Consider the following 21,061-nt stretch of genomic DNA (forward strand, 5'->3'; position numbering starts at 1 on the left):
TTAGCTCACTCAAATTAATCTTCAGCTATAAGCATTTCAGCTGTGACCATGTCATATTCTTAGGACAGGTTTGTGTAATGCTTGCTAAATTAACTAATGCAGAGTAAACTACGTTCATAAAAGTGGTATTTTGTCAGGTAAAAAGCAGTTCTTCAAAATGCTTTTAAAATGTACCTTAAAAGTTTCAAAATTAATATTTAATTTTCCTCTTCCTTCTCTTCCTCATCCTCCCCCTCCTTCTGTATCATCTTCATCATCATCATCATCATCATCATTATCAAATGTTTACAAGCAAGGGTTGCCTGTGGGTCTATTATCATATTACCCATAGCAGCTAGTCTTTTATTATTGTTATATTAAGGCGATGAGCTGGCAGAAACATTCGCACGCCTGTCGAAATGCTTAGCGATATTTCGTCTGTCTTTATGTTCTGAGTTCAAATTCTGCCGAAGTTGACTTTGCCTTTCATCCTTACAGGGTTGATAAATTAAGTACCAGTTGCATTCTGGGGTTGATCTAATCGACTGGTCCGCTCCCCCAAAATTTCGAGCCTTGTGCCTAGAGTAGAAAAGATTATTATTGTTATGTTGGTGTTGAATCCTGAATGTAGAAACAGGGTCAAACATATTCTAGCCATCACACACCAAGAACTTTGTGTAGATTTCTTTATGTATGATCTTAGGCTATGATTCCAGGGAGACTCAGCTGCTTTTCTATTAGGGTTGAGCAACCACATCAAGACTCTCTGGTTCATCATATTCCAGTCCATAGAGGAATATATGACTGCTAAGAAGGAAATAACAGGTAGCATTGCTGCTGAAATAAGCAAATCTGTGTTGCGTGATCACAAAGCAGCTGACAGGATCAGCAGCAACAGCAGTAACAGTATCAATGAGTTTCAACCATTGCCTCCAGCCACACCATCTTCATAAACACCACATCATCCACCAACATCTACACAGACATTGCCTCTAGCACATTCACTTTGGTTTCTGGAAACACCACCAGCAATAGTAGCTTCAACTACAACAACAGTATCAACAACAACTCATTTGAAAGGATAACAAGGATTTAGGAGCAAGTTTGTTTAGAAGAAAAACAGGAACAAAGTAGAAAAACTCATCAATAGATGAAATAGAAAAACCATCTTGCCATCCCTTCAGAATTGATGGAAAGGACTGCCAGAATAATTATTTTATATTGATGTGTTTTTAATGCCTCGGATATCCAAGTTAAAAAATGCATAAACCTTATAACTTGAGGATAGTAATATGGCTCTGTGGAAGTGAGATGTTTCTCAAAAGCCCCTAGTGTATAAACATTCAATAGTCCTGTGCAGCCACGAGGGCCTACTTCTCCCAACATACCTTAATTAGCATGTGGTAAAAAGTAAAACATCAAAGATGCCACCATAATTAGACATCTGGTGTGTTGTGGTCTGTGTGGTAATCAAATGCCCAAATACCTTGCTGTAAGAAAACTGACAGCAACAACAAAAATACAATTTCAGTAACAGCTTCAACAGTCAGATCTACATCTACAGCAAAAAACAAACACAACAACAACAGTGGTTACAAAGATGAGCAGTGCAAATCACAAATTATTTATTGTAGAACAATTATGCCTCCAAGCAAGAGATATCACTCATCTGTATATCCAGCATCTCAGAATCAATCACACACACATTCTTACACCTCTTATTCCCAGCACAAACACAGTGGTTACAGAGATACCTTATTGATTGATAAGATTGTGAAACCATGGCAAAGACATGTGTCTGAACAAACAAGAAAAACAATTCAAAAAGAAGGCTTTTAGAATTTAGAGCAAGTTGGATCAATTTTTAAATCATCCATCACCAATGACGCCATCACTAAAACAATACTCATACAACTACAACTGCAGCTACAGCGTTAAACCTAACATGCATACATGGCGAATAACAACAAAAAATACAGCAATAACACATACAGTCAAGTATACAAGCTGAACCTTTAATTGACTTCACAGTTGATCTGATTCAGTGGTACTTAAATTATTGACCCCCGAAAGGATGAAAGGCAAAGTCGACCTCAGTAGAATTTGAACTCAGAACAAGATACAATAATACTGTTACCAAAGAGGTGACCTTAGACAAAAACCTGTCAACCCCACTTCCCTCAAGATGAACTTGTAATTCAAACAGACATGAACATTTACCTCACACTTAAAAAAACTATCCCGCAGACATTGGGCTCATCCATTTAAAGTCAGCTAAACAAACCTTAGGCAGGCCTTTCACTAATTCTTCCTACACCAATGAGGAGAGTGAATCAACCAACCCCCTCAAAGACTGAGGTTGGTGGCCCCTCTCTTTGCTTTTTTTTTCTTTCTGACAAAGATGCCTGTTCTCAGAGTTGGTTGTATAAATGTGTGCAGTCAGGCATCAGCTTGGAAGTAAGGTCACTTGTTCAATGATCTCAGATCTCTTGAGATAGGTATCATAGGAGACCGGGATTACTAGAGTGCATGCACTCACACCCCTTTTAAGTAATTAAGATATTCTCATCTCATAGTTTCTTAAGATCAGGTGGTGGGGTGACAGTATTATTGCAGAAATCCTTGAATCTCAAGGTATGGACAATGTTCCTGGATCCAGATGATGAGTTGGTGGTTCTTGATGTGAATGGCAGTGAATGTGGTGCCTTTAGAACAAGTGGTTGTTTATACCCCAACGTGTATTGAAGGTCAGATTTCTTTGGACATCTAGAAGTAATTCTAAGGACATCCTGATTATTACTACTGGTGAGAGTCTGAATTGTAATTTAGATGCACAGAAGGACTGTGTTGAGGTTAGTGTATAGAAAAAATCTTGAAAACCTACTCAGAAGTTTCCAACTCTCTGACAGGCATTGAATGGATTTCTTTGATGTGCCAGTGTGGAGCAACCACAGCAGGTCATCTAGACTGTATTTAGATAGAATATTTGTTAGGCCAATGAATAGGGATAATGTAGGATGTTAACATTTCACACTAATTGACTACATAGATCACATATTTGTGATCTGCTTAGTCAACTTAGATAGACAGTAACCCAGTTATTGGAAGTTGAATATGTCCTTACCAGCACAGAGACAAGAGGGACTAGATTGGTGAATTAGTCAAGCAGCAGCTAGCAGAAACAGTTATCAACAACTAGTGATGGCATGCCATGAAGTGGGTAATTAGAGCAGATTCAGTAGTGTTTAGCAAAGAGTTAGCGATTGCAGGAAATAGATTAGTGAGAGAACTAGTTAGCAATCTGGAAGAGACAATTAGTAAAGGCATTGGGATCAACATACTAAGCAAGAAGTGACCTTTGAACATTTCTTTGAGGCTCTGTTGTCAGAGCTAAGGAACATGCACTTAAACACAGGGGAACAAAGCTGCATTCAGATGGGTGCATGTTATTAGGATCCAAGCAGCTTGTTCAGCTTTCCAGCAGTATTTGAACTCAGAAAATACAGGGATGAAACTGATTGCTGCAATGTATTTAATCCAATATTTTCATGTGTCTACCAATGTACACTGTCTTTTGATTATAATCATTATTGCTTATTATTATCCCATTCTTCTTTACAGGAGGATTATAAAACTGCTGCCCGATTGTATAAGAGGGCCACTGAAATCAAAGAGACTGAAGCCAGTTACACAGGAAAGGACTTCTCTCGGTGCAGTTCTGGGGGTGACACAAACTCTACCGTGAAAAACAGTGAGCGAACTGTAGGTTAGGCTCAGAAAAGAACACTTCCTTATTGACCATACAAATTATTGTTTTAGTAGTTTCAGGACTGCTCACTCACTATTCAAATATAAGCTAATATAGTGGGCCTGTAAATATTTAGCTTATTTAATGAGATTGCTCATAGAGTGTTTACAACTATGTAAGTGAAATGATAACATTATTAACTTATTTATTGTTGTTGCTCACAGTTATACATGTTTGGGAAATGTTGTCGGGAGTACATAAAACATTTCAGACCTTTGATCAATTGAAAATCATAAAAACATACGACTATGTTGCTAATATTTACAATATTGTTAACTATATTCTGCATCAATATAATATATAAAAATATAATAGAACATAAATTACAACAACTAGCTTGATATAGATTGAAAGAGTTGACTTATAATATCAGATGCAGACCAAAAGATTTATATTGTTGAATGTAAATCATCTGGTTTGCTTCAAACTGTGATAATCCATCTCTTTTAATCAATATCAATATAATTTTATATATAGCATGCTGCACTTTCAACATGTAAAGAAATAATTTCTAGCTGGAATTACAATCCAATCATAGACATATAACTTATCCACAGTGAAAACTAAATGTGATTTTTTACAGTATCTCATTAAAGACTCACTGTTTTAGATTAAAATCTTTTTGTTAGTTACATTTGATTCTTCTATTGAGTGTATTGAAAGTGATATCTTGTGGTGTGATACAAAAGTTAATTTCTTTAAATGAGATTTTGTAATGCTCATGGCAATACCTTATATTTATCCTTCATGTATAAGGAATTTGAATGGAAATTTATATTTTCTGAAGTAACCAAAGTGCAGTTGTGACTGTATTTGCTGTCTCCTTAGTTTCTGTACAAACTAAATGTATTTTCCCTTCTCATCAGAATTCCAAAGACAGCAATATATATTGGAATCAAATGTTTACTTCCACCCTTATAAAGTTAAACTATTATGCCACAGGTTTATTAGATTTATGTGTATTGATATAGTTGACTATCTCTATACCTGCTGCAAGCTATAACCCAACAACACTATTGCCAAAAATAATGTTACTTTGTCTAGATGGCTATTATTAAAACATTACATATTTCTTTATTTGCTTTCCACATAGTCATTACTGCACTTCACTAAAGACATCACTGCCTTCAATTTATTCAAAAGAAGGCAATACACTAAAGGGTTTTTTAATGATTTCTGTAGCTCATCAAAAATATCTAATATCAATAATGAGTTTTTTTACATAGAATTGTTACTTAGGTAATTAATCCAGGTAGATTGGGTTAATGAGTTTTAACTAGAGGTTCAATGAGAAGTTAGTGATAACAATACAAAACGTCAAATTTTAAATTTAAACAGGTAGATTGGCAATCTGCTACCTCAGCTGATTGTAGAAATTATACTGAAACTGGACAACTAAAAGCAAGAACATACTGTAAACAGTTATATTGAAAATACAATATAAACTTAATACATTTAATAAATGCAAGCATAAAATTCAGATCAGATATGATGAAAGTGATTTTAATGAAAAAGGTTACAAACATACATAGATGTTTGTAACGTGCAAGCATTCTTGTATCCCCATACAACATACACATGCGTTGTGTCTAGTGCTGGTATACTCTCAACTTAACCTTCACCAGTTCTTCCACAGCCAGACACAATCAAATATTTACCAAACTGCTGTTTGTTTGTCTTCATCTGAAATTCCATTTCTTAGAACTGTATTTTCTTCCTAAGAATACTAATGTCTTCCAATGCAAAACTTCTTAAATTATCTTTCAAAATTCTTTTTATTAAAGAGAAACAAGTTAACTTTTTTTCCAAAATGTTTGCTTCCTGCCAGAAAGCAATTTGAAACCATGAAGCTTGTTAATTTCAAGGAACATAGAATGGCTTTACCATAGTTTCTTTCATAGGAAAGGTTGGGGTTTAATTGTCACAGCCACCAAGCTAAAAGAGATTTTAATTTTACACTGCTAACTTGTTGTTGGCATCCTTTTTGTCTCGGGAGACAATGGAGTTGCGCATAAAATAGTCCAGTCCAGCTTTTACATTTCATGTCCTGATACATTTCCTGCTGTGGCTGTGTAGTCCTATCCTGGACAGACACTCCCTCTGGCAGGTACCGCAAATGTAGCGAAGACTGTTCCTGGCTGGTTGTAGTGTCAACCCTGGGTAGATCATCAGATATTCCAGGGCACATGGTCCTGACATTCCAGCTTGCCAACTGCAGGACTGGTGGTTTCTTGTCTTTTAGTTGTTTGCCTGGTGCAGAGATTGCAGGCCGCTTTTCAAGTCATACTCTTAGCTCCAAGCACCCAATGAAGCAGGCAGCCTGTGGCAGGTTAGCACCTTATTAACTGGGGGTTGCCCAGCTTGAGGTGGGCAGTAGCTAACCAATAGGACACGCAGGTCCCTCCCACCACCAGAGGTAACCCGTAGCGCCCATATTTTACGCCAATCTGAATGGACTTATCACTCGTGACTGTTACCTCCCGTGTTGTTTCTGCAGCTTTTTACAGCAGCACTGAAGTGTCCTCTCCAGTTTTGCGCAGGCCTGGGCTAGATATAAGAAAGTCCTGGGTAGCCCAATCGTCAGGTTTCCTCTCTCGACCTTGCTGATGTAGTCATTAGCTGTACCTCTGTATGGTACCTGTTTGAGCCATCAATAACTAAATCTCTTAACCATAAACAGCACTACATTGCTGCTGACAACCACCACCATTCACACTTCAGGTTGTAGTGTTTGTAGTCTGTTTAACTTGCAACACCACTTATCAACAAATACTGTCTCATAAATAGCAAAACATTTTTCTAGTGATATTTTTGATAATTTTCTGTTTTGTTATAATAATAAAAACAGTATTTTCTTGTTTCAGTTTATAAACATTTGTACAAATCTGAAAGAAAAAAATTAATAAAATGAGAAAATAAAGTAATTTATATTTTAATAACTTTGTTGTTCATTATCTTTATTTAGAGCTGATGAGAAATAATTATTTATTATTATGTATTGTGTGGTGAATTTAACTTTTATAATAAACTCAGAGAATGATCTCTCTTGCTGATTTCAAATTGGGGAAAATATATCTGAAGTTCATGATTTACAGTATTCAATGATAATTTAAATTTATTAAGCCATATTCTTCATTTGCACATGTCATTTGTCGGAGTCCATGATCACCACTGATGAAGATGATCTACGATTAAAGATGTTTCAGATAATTAGTGTCTGGCTAGGATTACATCATCCATTGATATATTTTCTTTTTTTAAGATTGTAAGGTGTGATTTTGAATAATTTTTTTAAAGTCAGTAACTACGTAGATATTCTCTTATTTGTGTGACCCTTTGCCTTTTATTTTTAAATGTTCTTAAAATATATTCTTAAAATATAAATCTAAGATTCATAACATGAGGAATTACATTGATCAGATTAACACTTACATGCAAGCTAAAAATGCATCTATAAGACAACATTGTTATATTTTAATTAAATGAACATGTTACATCTAGCAATAAAAGCATACTTGAAACATAAGTTTACACTGAAAAATAAATTTAAATAAAAGCTAGCAATGGAGTATATATGAGTATTCCAATACATCTAACCCTAAAATATACAAAAAAAAGCAGTGCCAAAAAAGAATGATGATATATTAAAACCTTTCCATTCATGCTCTTCTATTAACACACTTCTTTCTCAATACCAATGAGGAGGGTCACATGAGGTATAAGTTAGATAAAAGTTGGTAGTCTTGTATACAAGATCCTATTTAGAACATTTAAGAAAATATAAAAGGGAAGAGGTAAACAGCTGTCAATCAAATATTAACTGAAAGAAAAGACAAACATGTAATAAATGATATATGTGTGTGGTTGGGAAGCAGCATGAAACAGGCTGTAATTTATTTGTGAACAGAGACTGCAACTGAGATTCCACTTTGGTATCCCTTAACGTCCTCAATAATAGCTGGTGTAAAGTAGTGCAAAATAATGTATTAAGAGAAATGAAAATTTAAAATCTTATCAGCATATGCATGCAAAGAGTCAAGAAAATATCATAAGAGAAAGCTATTTGTTTAGATGGGAGCACGAAAGTCGTAAACTTCATGACTAGTTGTTAATATTGGGCAAAATATACATTTCCTTACTATATACATTTCAAATAAAGTTCAGTTTTAGCACATTATATTACACAATGGAGAACAAAATGAAGCAGAAAAAATATCTTGATAATACGAATTCTGTATATAGAATACAAAATATTAAAAAAAAAATTATGTTTAAAAATAAAATATATAAAGTAAACTGCACCCTAAATTATTTTCTGCTTGTGGGAAGATATCAGATGGCAAAAATTCAGAAAATTTGAAGTCAGCGATAACCAATGAGTAAACAGACAAAATGTCCGTATGATTCTATATGACCACATCGTATGTATATGACTAGATATAACAAGAATGGCATTGTATAACATGAGATGTCTATAAAGCCAGTATAATTTGATGAGATACCTTACAACCACAATAAGTTTACATACAAGACAAAAATAAAACGTTGTACTAAATGTAAACGAAGTACAAACATATTTAGCATAAACAATTCTCTTCACACAAGTTCCTCAAAAACCACAACACTAAAGATGCAAACAGTACAGAGAGAACAACGGGTACTTTAATTGATCGACCCAGAGAAAATGAAGACCAATGTTAAATTCAGCGCAATTCGAACTTAGAACCGGAGTAAAAACTGGAACAAATGCCGTAAGTAACCTTGTCCGACGTTCTAACAATTCTGCCTAGGCATAAAACCAAGAATTTAGGGAGAAGACTTGTTCGATTACATTGATTCCAAACTCTGAAAGGTTGAGAGGTAAAGTCAATCTCGACAGAATTTCAACTCAGAACGTAAAGTTCCGGAAGAAAATGTTGCTAAATATTTTGTTCGACAGCTAAAGACTGCAATGACGTACCAATACTTCAGCTGATTGGATTGGAAGCTCCAGAACTTGGGCTACATGTCGTTAGAACATGTTTCCATAAACTCTTACTTCAAATTTACAAATCCTAATCGTCAGGTTATAGTGTTTTCCACCCAGCGTTCACCAGCTCCAAAATTCTGTATAAGGACTCAGAATATATGCTTTATTCCATTAAAGTTCATAAACAATTTAAACTCTTTACTTACTAAATACGGTCCATTGTCACAGGCTAACCATGAGTGGCGAAAATTCTTAGTTTCTTCCTTATGATTGTGACAGCTGATGAATTCGTGATCCATTTCGAGTATGTATCAATAACAATAAAAAAAACATGTCCCATGAATGGACCGGCAAAGGCTACGTGCATTCTTTCCCATGGCAGACTTGAATATTCCCAAGAAAGAAGTGGAGTTTTTTTCGACTGCTTTAACCTTGAATGTGTGTTTCACAAGCCTTACATGTCATTTCAATTTCAACATCCAAGTTTGACCCTCACATAGCATGGATCGAAAACCTTCACGCATACTGTTCCAACATCGATCTTCAGTTTCAATCTTTGGAGGGACGACTACTCGATTTCCCCCACAGTACCACGTCATTTCCACAACCTAATTCTTCTTGCTTGTTGAAGCATGGCTTCATTTCAGTAATTGAAGCACTTCATCTTTAATTCATATACCCTACCCAGAATAGGATCTCTTGTGGTCTCATTTCAACCACTGTAGCAGAGCAGTTGATTAAATCAATTATGTGAACTCTATTCCCTCAACTGGAACAATTTTCCACAATGAAATTCACCGATAGATGTCTAAGACAGACATCAGCATGGTACTATAATTAGTAGTTATAGATTGCCAAGGTGGAACTTGTTTGTTTTCAGCAAACAATCCCAGCAGTGTTTTGCCATCGATGTAAAGAGTGAAAAGAATGACCATGCAGATATTGAAGGGTTTGATAGCAAACTTCAGTACAAGGCCTTTCTTTTCTGTGTAGGATACTTTTTCTCTGCGGCAGACAGCGTGTCTAATGTAATGCACAAGATTTTCACTCCCATTATTCATTTTATATGCCATTCACTTCAACTCTAGGTACAAGGCCCGAAATTTGGGGGGAGGGTGCCAGTCGATTAGATCGACCCCAGTACGTAACTGCTACATAATTTATCGACCCCGAAAGGATGAAAGGTAAAATCGACCTCGATGGAATTTGAACTCAGAACGTAAAGACAGACGAAATACCTATTTCTTTACTACTCACAAGGGCTAAACACAGAGAGAACAAACAAGGAGAGACAAACGGATTAAGTCGATTATATCGACCCCAGGGCGTAACTGGTACTTATTTAATCGACCCCGAAAGGATGAAAGGCAAAGTCGACCTCGGCGGAATTTGAACTCAGAACGTAGCGGCAGACGAAATACCGCTAAGCATTTCGCCCGGCGTGCATGCCATTACTGTTTATATTCCATAGGGGGAATCATCTACATGTACAAGAACTGGTTTGAATGGGTCAAAGTGAGTCAAGGAAGGTGCAGAACACACCATATCCTTAGTAACTTAAGAAGCTCTTTCCTTCTCCGGACCTCACAGCTATGCTTTACCGTTTTTTAGCAGACGATCCAGTGGCTCAGTGACTGTTGGCAAATTTGGTAAATAGTGTTTATAACAACTCAACGCTCGCCCCAAAGTAAGCTGTCAACTCAGTGGCGTTTTGGGGGTAGGGGCTTTTTGTATTGCCGCAGCTTTCTCTGAAAGGAAAGTTATGTCTTCTTCGCTGATTCTAAAGCCAATGTATATCATTTCTGGAAGAAGAAACTGACATTTAGTTTTTCCTAATTCAAGTCCTGCTTCATCCAATACAGACAATAATATTCACCGAAGATTCATAAAGTTACTTGTATCATTCATTCCAGATATTAAAATGTCATCTATCCGCCCTTAACAGAAAGGAATAACTCTTCTTAAGTCATTTTCCGATGACAGACACCTAAAACTCTGTGTACCTCGAATTGCAAGTGAGTGGGTTTTCTGTCATCCTTTCTTTTCTCATTGAATTGCCAACATTTTCGACGAATATATCCGATACGCTTACATGCATAAATTCCTTATTTTTGAAAGAACACACATTAGCAAGATGATTAGTATTTAAATTAACAGTAGTATTAGCATTTCGCTGGCAGCTTATGGATAGACTTTTCAGATTCAACTCTGAATGTTCCTAGAACACTTTGTGGCTGATTCAATTACCACCGATATTTCGAAATCACTCTCAAATGTCGGTATCTTTTCATTGAGTAATAATTGCTGAATTTTCTCATTCTGGACTCCCACTATTAGCCTAATGAATCTTGCAGGCATGAAGTGGATTCGATCCACCATAGCCAAACTTTTCTAACGGTAAAACAATAGTTTTTCTGTGACAGCAGTTTTACATTTGCCAGATTGCTTTAGCTAGGTCGAAATAATGTCTTCACCACTTGACCTTTCTAACTGCTTCTATTTTACTAGAATTAAGATAACAAGATCACCAACTAAATCTATTGTTCTCAATGATTGTCTATCCTTCTGGATAGTTATAAAAACAAGACCCCGCAAGCAAAAGGCAGTTAGTCACTTGGTGATGACTCAACCAGTTAGTCACTTGGTAACAACTCAGTTAGTGAGAGCAGAGTCTGGTTGACCAGCTGAACAAAATCCCGTCTCTAAAGATAAGGGCACAAAAATGACAACTATGGTAACTCACCAACGCAGTTGTTTCGTCCCATACTCTTTCCCTCTTACTAACTCTATTTTCTTTTACAGCATCACTCTGTTTCTATCTGTAATTACTACTACACAATGACGAGAACATAAACACAAACTATATAAGGAAAATCTACATCTATCTTTACTTCGTCGTGGCAAGGCGTTGTATAATGTAACGGTAAAATAAATATTTCCTAAAAACTTCATGCATTGTTCATCTTTCACATCTTGCAGCATGTCGTCACAATTAAATTTCAACCGATACAAAAATAATCTTCATCGTTACACCTGTCTCTAAGGTGTTCATTGAGTTCGTTCCTAAAATTACACTTCTCAAACATTTTTTTACGTGTTAAGAAACACTACCTGATGATTTCTTGGTCTGTATTGCTCGCGAAAATAACAAAAATCGCTTCAGACTTTCATTGGGCACAAGGTTAAAGGTTTTACCATAAGTTTACAGGATTTGGTCAAATAATTTCTTTTCATTTGGTATACTATTGGATAGACTTCAAAGAATGGAGAAAAAAACATTTTGCACATTGCCGTCTTCTGCATCGTTTGCCACAAAGACAAACCTTAAACATTCGATATAACTCATCCATTTCCATTGTACAGTTCCATTCCTTTACATCTCCAAAGAAAGACATTCTGAAGATGAATCTATATTGAAAATTTAAATTCAACCAATGTATTTGTACGTTCTTTTGCTAAAAACATACCAAGGTCTCAAATCTGTCGGTCTGTCTGTCTATCTGTATGTATGTATGTATGTATGTATGTATGTATGTATGTATGTATGTATGTATGTATGTATGTATGTATGTATGTATGCATGTATGTATGCATGTTTGTAGGTATGTATGTATTTATGTATGTATGTATGTACGTACGTACGTATGTATATTTTCTACTATAGCCTCGGGCCGACCAAAGCCTTGTGAGTGGATTTGGTATATATATATATATATATATATATATATATTATATATATATATATATATATATATATCTATATATATATATATATTTATGTATGTATGTATGTATGTATGTATGTTTGTGTTCCTGTGTTTGTCCCCCACCATCGCTTGACAACCGATGTTGGTGTGTTTACGTCCTGGGGTCGATTTGTTCGACTAAAAGGCGGTGGTCCAGCATGGCCACAGTCAACATGACAAAAAATAAAAGAATATATATATATATTATATATATATATATATATATATTATATATATATATATATATATATATACATGGGGTAAACCTCCTTTACCCCATTTCTACAATTAAAAAATCTTTATTGCTTCTAACCTTACAGCAGTTAGGAACAGCCATATCTTAGTCAGTCAGTGGAAGGACTTCACTACCTCATATGTTCTTAAAATTTAAATCCACATCTTTGTCTGTATATTTACCTTCTCTATAATGTTGCGACTTGATTTGAAAATTTTTGTATTTAATGGAAAACCTCTATAACTGGCTGATGAGTACTCAGCATCTTAAATCTGTTGTAATACTTACAACATTTAATAAAATGATGTAGTACGAAACGATCCTACCAAATTACCGGAGTCATTCTTGTTGCTTATTTTGATTATATATATATATATATATATATATATATATATATATATATATATATATATATATATATATATATAAACACCCAGAACCACGCTAATAGCTTAAGAGTGAAATTTAGGATTTGTCGGTTTTCTGTGAATCGATTGTGATAAAACTTTTCCCAACTAGTTTGTACACTATGGCAACACCATTATTATGTTTTCATTATTCTGTGTAACGTCCTTTCTTTTTCTATTCCAGATTCTTCAGATTTTGGATGAACCTCTCGAAGAACAAGGGGACGTGGAAAGGCCTTAACGATGAAAAAAAGTCTCTCATCATCAAGGAAAGTGCGGAGAAGTTAGGTCATCATGTAGACATGGTTAGACGATTGCTTCGCCAAGGAAGAAACGATCCTGTTGTAGAACCTCTAAGACTGTGGCACTCGGGATTTAAAGAATATTGACTGCAAGTTACGTGGGAAACCTGAAGAAACAAGCAAAACCACTTTTACCGCCTCCGGACTTCCTCATGTACCGAAAACTACCAGAAATTACATCCTAGAGACCATGGATTCCGTGCGAGAACCCCCGAAACAGCCTCCTTTAACTGCCCCGTCACAGGAGTTTGAGGCTTCAGTGAGCCCAAAAGTAAATTACGCTTGACTTGAGTTGTGTTCTGTTCACTGACGAAACCTTTGATGGACCTGACGGTTAGGAAAATGGTTGGGTCTATTCTGGAGATGAGCGTCACTAACGCTTACGACGTCAACACAGGGGTTGTTCGCAATGATAGGAAGAGCCGACTTCGAAGGATAAAAAATCGACGTCGCTGCGAACGCTTGGCTTCCACAAGCCAGTTATCCCTGTGGAAATTTTTCTGACACTTCTCGGCGGACGCATAGCTCGCCGCTGTTGAGGGGTAATATCATAGGGGACATACTTTTTGGTCCAGTCAGGGTGCCTGAAGTGGTTAAAGTAACCGCAGCCACCTACTGCAATCTCTTGAAGGAAGTCTTGGATCCCTAGCTAGATGACATACCGCTGTCACTTCTAAGGAATCTCGTATTCATGCATTATCTTCATGCATGACAACGCTTCCTCCCACTCTGCTAACCAAACATTACTAGGGTCTTACGGCATATAAACTGAAAGGTTGATGGTGTGGCCACCAGTATCTGCGGATCTCAACCCTATCGAAAATCTTCGGTCCATCATTAAACATGATATTTATGCCAATGGACACCAATTTACATCGAAAGATGTCTTATGAGTGACCATCAAAGTTGCAGCAGAGGCAGTCCAACCTGCTACTATTAAGAAATTGACAGATTCCATGACTAATAGGATTTTTGAAGTTATCTGTCGAAATAGCGCTCATCTGGCTAAATAATTCATTATCTCAATAAATGTTATAATATTATTATGGCTTTCTGTTAAATATATATTCAATGTATGCTTAATATGTATCATTACCCTTCATTTTCTGAAAAAAATTCTAGATGGGCTATTTTCATTTAAAAGTTATTAACGTGGTTAACCCAAAAGTTAAAGAATCTGAAATAAAAAAAGGAAGGACGTTACACAGAATAAGGAAAATATGACAATGGTGTTGCCACAGCGTACAAACTAGCTGGGGAAAGTCTTATCAAACTCGATTCACAGAAAACCGACAAATCCTAAATTTCACTCCTTAGGTTCTGTGTGTGTGTGTGTGGTGTGTGTGTGTGTGTGTGTGTGTGTGTGTATACACATACACGTGCATATACATATATGTATATATAACACACACAGAAACACATATACATACATTATCGACCGCACATACTCGATGTATGAGTTTTGCTTGTTTGCCGGTACGCTGCCGCGTAGCGCGGTGCGAATGACATCCTCAAAGAGCTGGGTGTTAAAACACCTGAAAGTCATAGACAAGCGAGACAACTCGCCCGTAATCCCTTTCAAGTGTTTTAACAGCGAGCCCTTTGAAGGAACCATCGCCACCGTGCTATACTGCAGCGAACCAGCGAACGAGCAAAACGCACACATTCAATATATCATATTATCATCTCGTTGCTAATATATTTTTCAATGGATTTAGATACAATGGTTGCATACTGGAGCTTCAATGCAAATCTTGTTTTATCTTAGACAAGCTTCAAGATGGCTCCACTGTCAGTTCCAAGCACCTTTTATACCTTTCCTCAGCTGGAGTGCTGCATGGATAGCCAGGCAACTAACACTGTAGATTTTCCTCTTAATTCCATGTTCTTGAAATTAACCCTGAAATGATGAAATGATGAAAAGCAAAAATGACTGTTGCGGAATATGAATTCAGAACGTAAAGCCATGAAAAATGCCACTAAATATTTTGTCCGGCGTGCTAACTATTCTGCCACCACACTGTTTTAATAATAATTAATGATTTCAGATTTTAGCACAAGGTCAGCAATTTTGGGGGGGAAATTAGATTAGTCGACTCAACAACTAAGATAGATTTTCCCCTTAACTCCACATTCTTATCGGGGCAACAACATCAACCCAATACTTGACTGGTACTTTCACCCCCGAAAGGATTGAAGGTAATATTGACCCCGGCAGTATTTGAACTCAGAGCGTAATGAGTTGGAAAAAATAACGCTAAGCCTTTTTTCTCGATGCGCAAACGATTCTAGCAGCTCTAACAATTCTAATAATTATTTTAATACTACTTTTTTGGCAACATGGGCCAGTAAAGTCAGCAATGCTCAGGCGCAATACGAGCACGTGCAAAATGGTTTCGTCGCGCTGTGCACATCTCGTTTAGACGTAGCTGGCGGTAGCGTCTGTCGAATATATCCCAAACTGGCAGTGCCACGGTAGCACTGCCAGCCCAGAGATTTCTGAAAATTATCCATAGTCCTTAGATCGCAAGTCCTCCGGAAAAGACCAGGCAGTTGGATTTCACATCCTTCAACCAATAGGGGCATTAATCCAAGGGGATTAATGGTAGACCCTTGGAGAAACTCCGGGCGTCGATGAAAATCAATTGGCTGTTTTTTGCTGAGGGATCGTCCGATCATCTGAACCCATCACCTTCACGGAGAGTGCAAGAGTAAGCGAACCTTTCTTGTCAGCAACGAAGCAGAGTAAGGTGGTAGTAGATGATGGATGCGATGTAGAAATTCACCATTTCCATCTGACATTTCAGGGATAGCTTCCACTGGGCCCATTTCTGGGTGAGATTAACCACACTACTTCTCACTTCACTTCAGTTCTTGTTCACCAGGAGATTTGGACCAAACCAAGCTCGCAGCAATTTAATCGGTCCGTCCCTTAGTCGCCCCATGCCGCTTTCGAACCTCTACAGAAATATAGCTACAGTCTCTTCAACTATTCCTTGTTAATTTTTGCTTCATACTTCCTCAGAGCAGTTTCCTTCATTTCGATGTGTTTGGTACCCGACAGTATTACGGTAATATAGTAAGCATATATTGACACAACTCTTCCGCATCCAAGTTCTTGAGAGATTCCCCTCGGAACCTCTACCATCCGCAGCTGTAGCTCGAGCGCCAACTCGTACAAAAGGAGCGAAATGGGGTAGCCTTGGATCTTTTAATTTAGTTATCGAGCAGATCTTTTAATTTAGTTATCGAGCAGATCTCGCTGAACATTGCAGCAATATATAAGTTCTGAAGACAGCCGCCGTAAGAACAACTGCCAAGTTCAAACAGGACTCACCCATGCAGGTTTTTACACATTCTTCCTACGAGGTATTACATGAGGTGGGGATTGTAATAGATAGATCTGTTTAAGATGGCGAGCGTCTATGCCTCATCTACCAGAATATCGACGACAAGCACCAAACTTACACTTTGGTTAAAATCTTCAACTCCACAATTATCGGTCCTTAATGGATTGGGAGGGATGCGTGCTACTCGATTCCCAGCAGATGTGTACGGCATTCCATTGTATTTTGCTCAACTGTTTGGGATGGACGTTGGGTCAGAAAATGGGATGGGCTTTATTGTCTCTTTTGACAGTCTGGTGCGGCTGTCGACTAAGGACAAAGAGTTCTGTGAAAGGCTGATAACAGCTGACAAAAATAAGGGATGCTATGACGAGCCGCACGACAAAGTTACTGTGGTTGAGTGGTCTCCTCGACGAACTTTATCTTCATACGCCTATTGGCAGTAGAACGGGAGAATTTCCTATCCTGCGAAATGAGATATGGTGGTGCTACTAAGAAGGAAAACAAACAACAAGGATGATTTTAACAATTTCAAGCCCGCAACTCTGCTAAATGCAAGTTTGAAGATTTGGATCAAGATGTTAACATTGAAGTTGTTCTTTGTCGACGATACTCTGTGGATGAAGCTCTGACATGTGCCATCTCAAACATATCTATCCAGCATAACCTCCACCTCATGTGATACATCATAGAAAGGATGGTAAAAAATTTGGCATGAGTGGGACTCTGATCAATTTATCAATTTGCATCAGTGGAAAGCTTTGAATAGGGCTGACCTTCAATACTTAGTAGCTGTCTTCAAGGCGGTAGGTTTCGGATCCATCTTCAGAATCTGTATCGTTGCAGTGTATTGAGTGAATGACCACCAGCTTCGAGGGATGTACCCCTAGAACTAGGATGTGGAGGACCCTTGTTTGAATATGCAGATTACATCGCCTTCATAGCGTCAGACACCAAACATATGAAGAAGATCAACACTACTATAAAGGTGTACGAGGCAAAAATTAACCGGGAGAGGTAGGTCCATACCACCCAACAGTTTCGTTGGCGCTGGAGGAAGACCGGTTGAATTGATCGGGGTTTAGTCACTTTTTCCCAGTTGTTTTTCCTATGTGATGAGCAGAGAGGCTGAGAGGAAGCTATCTCTGAATGCTTGGGCGAATACCTCCATTACATCCATCATCTGTACCACCTGACCGTCGTGCCTTGTTCTGCTTTATGGACTATGGACTGCTTCGGGTTTCACTGGTCAGTCCATTTGTTGTCATCATCAGCTGCGTGAGGGACTGAGCATGGTGTAGCTAATGATGCAGAAACATACCGAGACTACATCTCACGCGTTTGCTTGATGGTGGACACGTGTGGTCACCATTTGTTAGATGCGCTTTACTGCAGTCGTATCTTGACAAAGCTGCAGTCCTGAATCAACCGTAGACCGATGGAGGGCGACTGACACCTTGAGTGTCATCAGGCGCTCAAAACATTCTGCCGGTCGAGCAGTTCTACCATTGCATTCGTCTCCCCAGTAAATTTGTTAAAAGGTTAGTGTATGTGTCTAGTGAGTGGGACTACTCTAAGCTGACACCTTTAGGCTGAGGAGTAACAAGGAGAGAGGAGCACTTGCCATCATACTCCTGATGAGTATGATGACACGGGATCTATGGGGTGTCTCGATGCTCCCGGCTAGCGTTTTCCACCCTATTAATTGATGTTCTTGAATTTTTTAACGTTCCTTTGTCTTTGTGTTTTTGTATTGCCCTAAATGTTTTTCGATGCCCTTGTGGCCAATAAAAATATTATTTTTATTATTATTATTGAGTGAAGGAGCAGTACACACCACCAAAGTGATACTGGAGTGCAAGTATATGAAGCCCAATATACCAATCAGGACTACCTGTCTTATATGGGATACCAGGTACATGCATCACAACCATGTGTGATCTCATATCAAGATAAATAGTGCTAGCACGCTGGACAGCATTTTGTCTGTCCTTACGTTCTGAGTTCAAATTTTACTGAAGTCGACTTTGCCTTTCATCCATAAAATAAGTACCAATTGAGCACTGGGGTCGATATAATCGACTTATCCTTCCGCTGAAATTGCTGGCCTTGAGCCAACATTTGTAACTGTTATTATCATCATTATCATTTTTCTTTTTATCTCAAGTTTTGTTGTAACTCCTGCAATCTTGCATGCGTACCGGGCTTGAAGCTTGCAGCCTACAGTACCATGCTACCTGTTCTTTTCAAATATCTAATTCTTTCCTGATTTTTCTGGCTGTGTCAAGGAGGCAGACCTTTTATAACAGTTCTACTGGGCATTCTATTCCGATTTCCTTTATATTCCTCTTGCTGCCTTCTGATACTGTTCTCAAGGACCCAACAATAATTGGCACTATCTTCACCTTTTCATTTTTCAAAGCCGGGCTATTTCGTTCTTAAGAGGATTTTTATTATTATTATTATTGAGTGAGCGAGCAGAGCATGCCATCAAAGTGACACTGGGGTAAAATATACGAAGCCCAGTATACCCATCATGACTACCCGTCTGATAAGGGTACACCAGGCACATGCATCACAACCATATGTGCGCGACATGGTGATCTCATATCAAGATAAGCAGCACATGACCTTGCAGGTGGAGCCCAGTTAGAATTTTCTTCAGATCGAGTAACCCATCCCGCTCAAAAGGTCCTTGAATAAGGGTTGTTTAAGGACGTTGAACGAAACACCCATGTTTCCAGAGGTGAATTATTCAAACCCCAAAGAATCCTTCTCAACACATGGCTATGATGCTCCCCCACTACTTCTGCTCGTGATCAGAGATGCACATATCGTCAGCCACTAAGGGACATGCTCAACTGGTTAAGGTCAAACAACTGACAAGCAAATCTGTGGTATTGAGCAGAATATTTGCTGTAGCCCATCTTTTATACCAAGACAAAACAATGTACATGATAACAATTCCAATCAGTTAAGATCAGAAGCCATGAGAGCCACTGCCTGGTACTGCATCAGTATTATTATTATTATTATTATTATTATTATTATTATTATTATTATTATTATTATTATTATTATTATTATTATTATTATTATTATTATCATCATCATTATTATTATTATTATTGGCTGAATCGTTAGCACGCCGGGTGAAATGCTTAGCAGTATTTCTCCAGTCGCTACGTTCTGAGTTCAATTTCCGCCAAAGACAAATTTGCCTTTCATCCTTTCGGGGTCGATAAATTAAGTATCAGGCCTTGTGCCTATAGTAGAAAGGATTATTATTATTATTGGATGAACACAGTATCAGTTTGAAAACTTTTATATGGGCCAGAAGCATGGATTCTTTACTACAGACCTTTAAAAAAACTTGAAAACTTTTACTTGCGCTATCAGCGCAATATCTGCAACATAAGCTGCCAGATAAAATATCAAGTGCCAAAGTTTTAAAAGCAGTGATATCTCCAGTATCAAAAGCATGCTGCTAAGAATACAGTGAAGATAAGCAGAACATGTTCGAATACAAGATAATCGCATTCCGAAAATTCTTTTGTATGGCCAACATGCAGAGGGACTGCGCAGTAAAGGAAGATTCTTGCAACGGTGTAAGGATAAGTTGAAACAATTATTAAAACCCCTACAGCTTAATTTAACATCTTGGGAAAGTCACTGCCTACATCGATCTGAGTGGCGTAAAATGTGTCATGATGCATCTAAACATTTTGAGTTGAAGACACAGAACAGTAAAAGAATTATATCCTCTAATCAACAGACACATTCGTCCAATCCAGGACAAAATCAAAATCATCAGTGTTCCCAGCAAAATCCATACCTGGACTCAAATTACATTCATCGTAAATAGGCGCAATTTCTTTTTAACCCCTGTTTTTTTTTAAATCCTTTTCTCCAAACACTTCACACATCGAAATCGACGTGAGTGACCACCACCACCACCACCATCTTCCTCCTCCTCTTTGTCATCATCATCATCATCAGTAGTAGTAGTAGTAGTAGTGGTGGTGGTGGTGGTGGTAGTAGTAGTAGTAGTAGTAGTAGTAGTAGTGGTGGTGGTGGTGGTAGTAGTAGTAGTAGTAGTAGTAGTAGTAGTAGTAGTAGAGTATAGCAGCAGGAGGGGAGAGTATAGAAGAAGAAAAAGTGTAAATATAACGAAAGGCGAGAATTGATAAACACAACTGGACCCACATCCATACACGTATATTCACAAAAAGGGCCGCATACGTGCATGGAATTGCATAATTTTTCTT

At 37.6% G+C, this 21,061-nt stretch overlaps 1 protein-coding gene across 2 annotated transcripts in view; it reads left to right on the top strand.

Moving 5' to 3' along the window:
- The window catches only part of LOC115212741 (nephrocystin-3), an 85,168-nt gene extending 79,290 nt beyond the window's left edge, over positions 1-5,878 (top strand). For both annotated transcript variants that reach the window (XM_029781399.2, XM_029781406.2), the window contains exon 30: positions 3,601-5,878. In XM_029781399.2, the coding sequence (XP_029637259.1) occupies positions 3,601-3,750 (150 nt within the window). In that variant the 3' untranslated portion in view covers positions 3,751-5,878. The remainder of the gene's footprint in view (positions 1-3,600) is intronic.
- Positions 5,879-21,061: the final 15,183 nt, after the last annotated feature.

This window comes from Octopus sinensis, linkage group LG1, assembly GCF_006345805.1.
Source record: "Octopus sinensis linkage group LG1, ASM634580v1, whole genome shotgun sequence".
Lineage (NCBI taxonomy): Eukaryota > Metazoa > Mollusca > Cephalopoda > Octopoda > Octopodidae > Octopus > Octopus sinensis.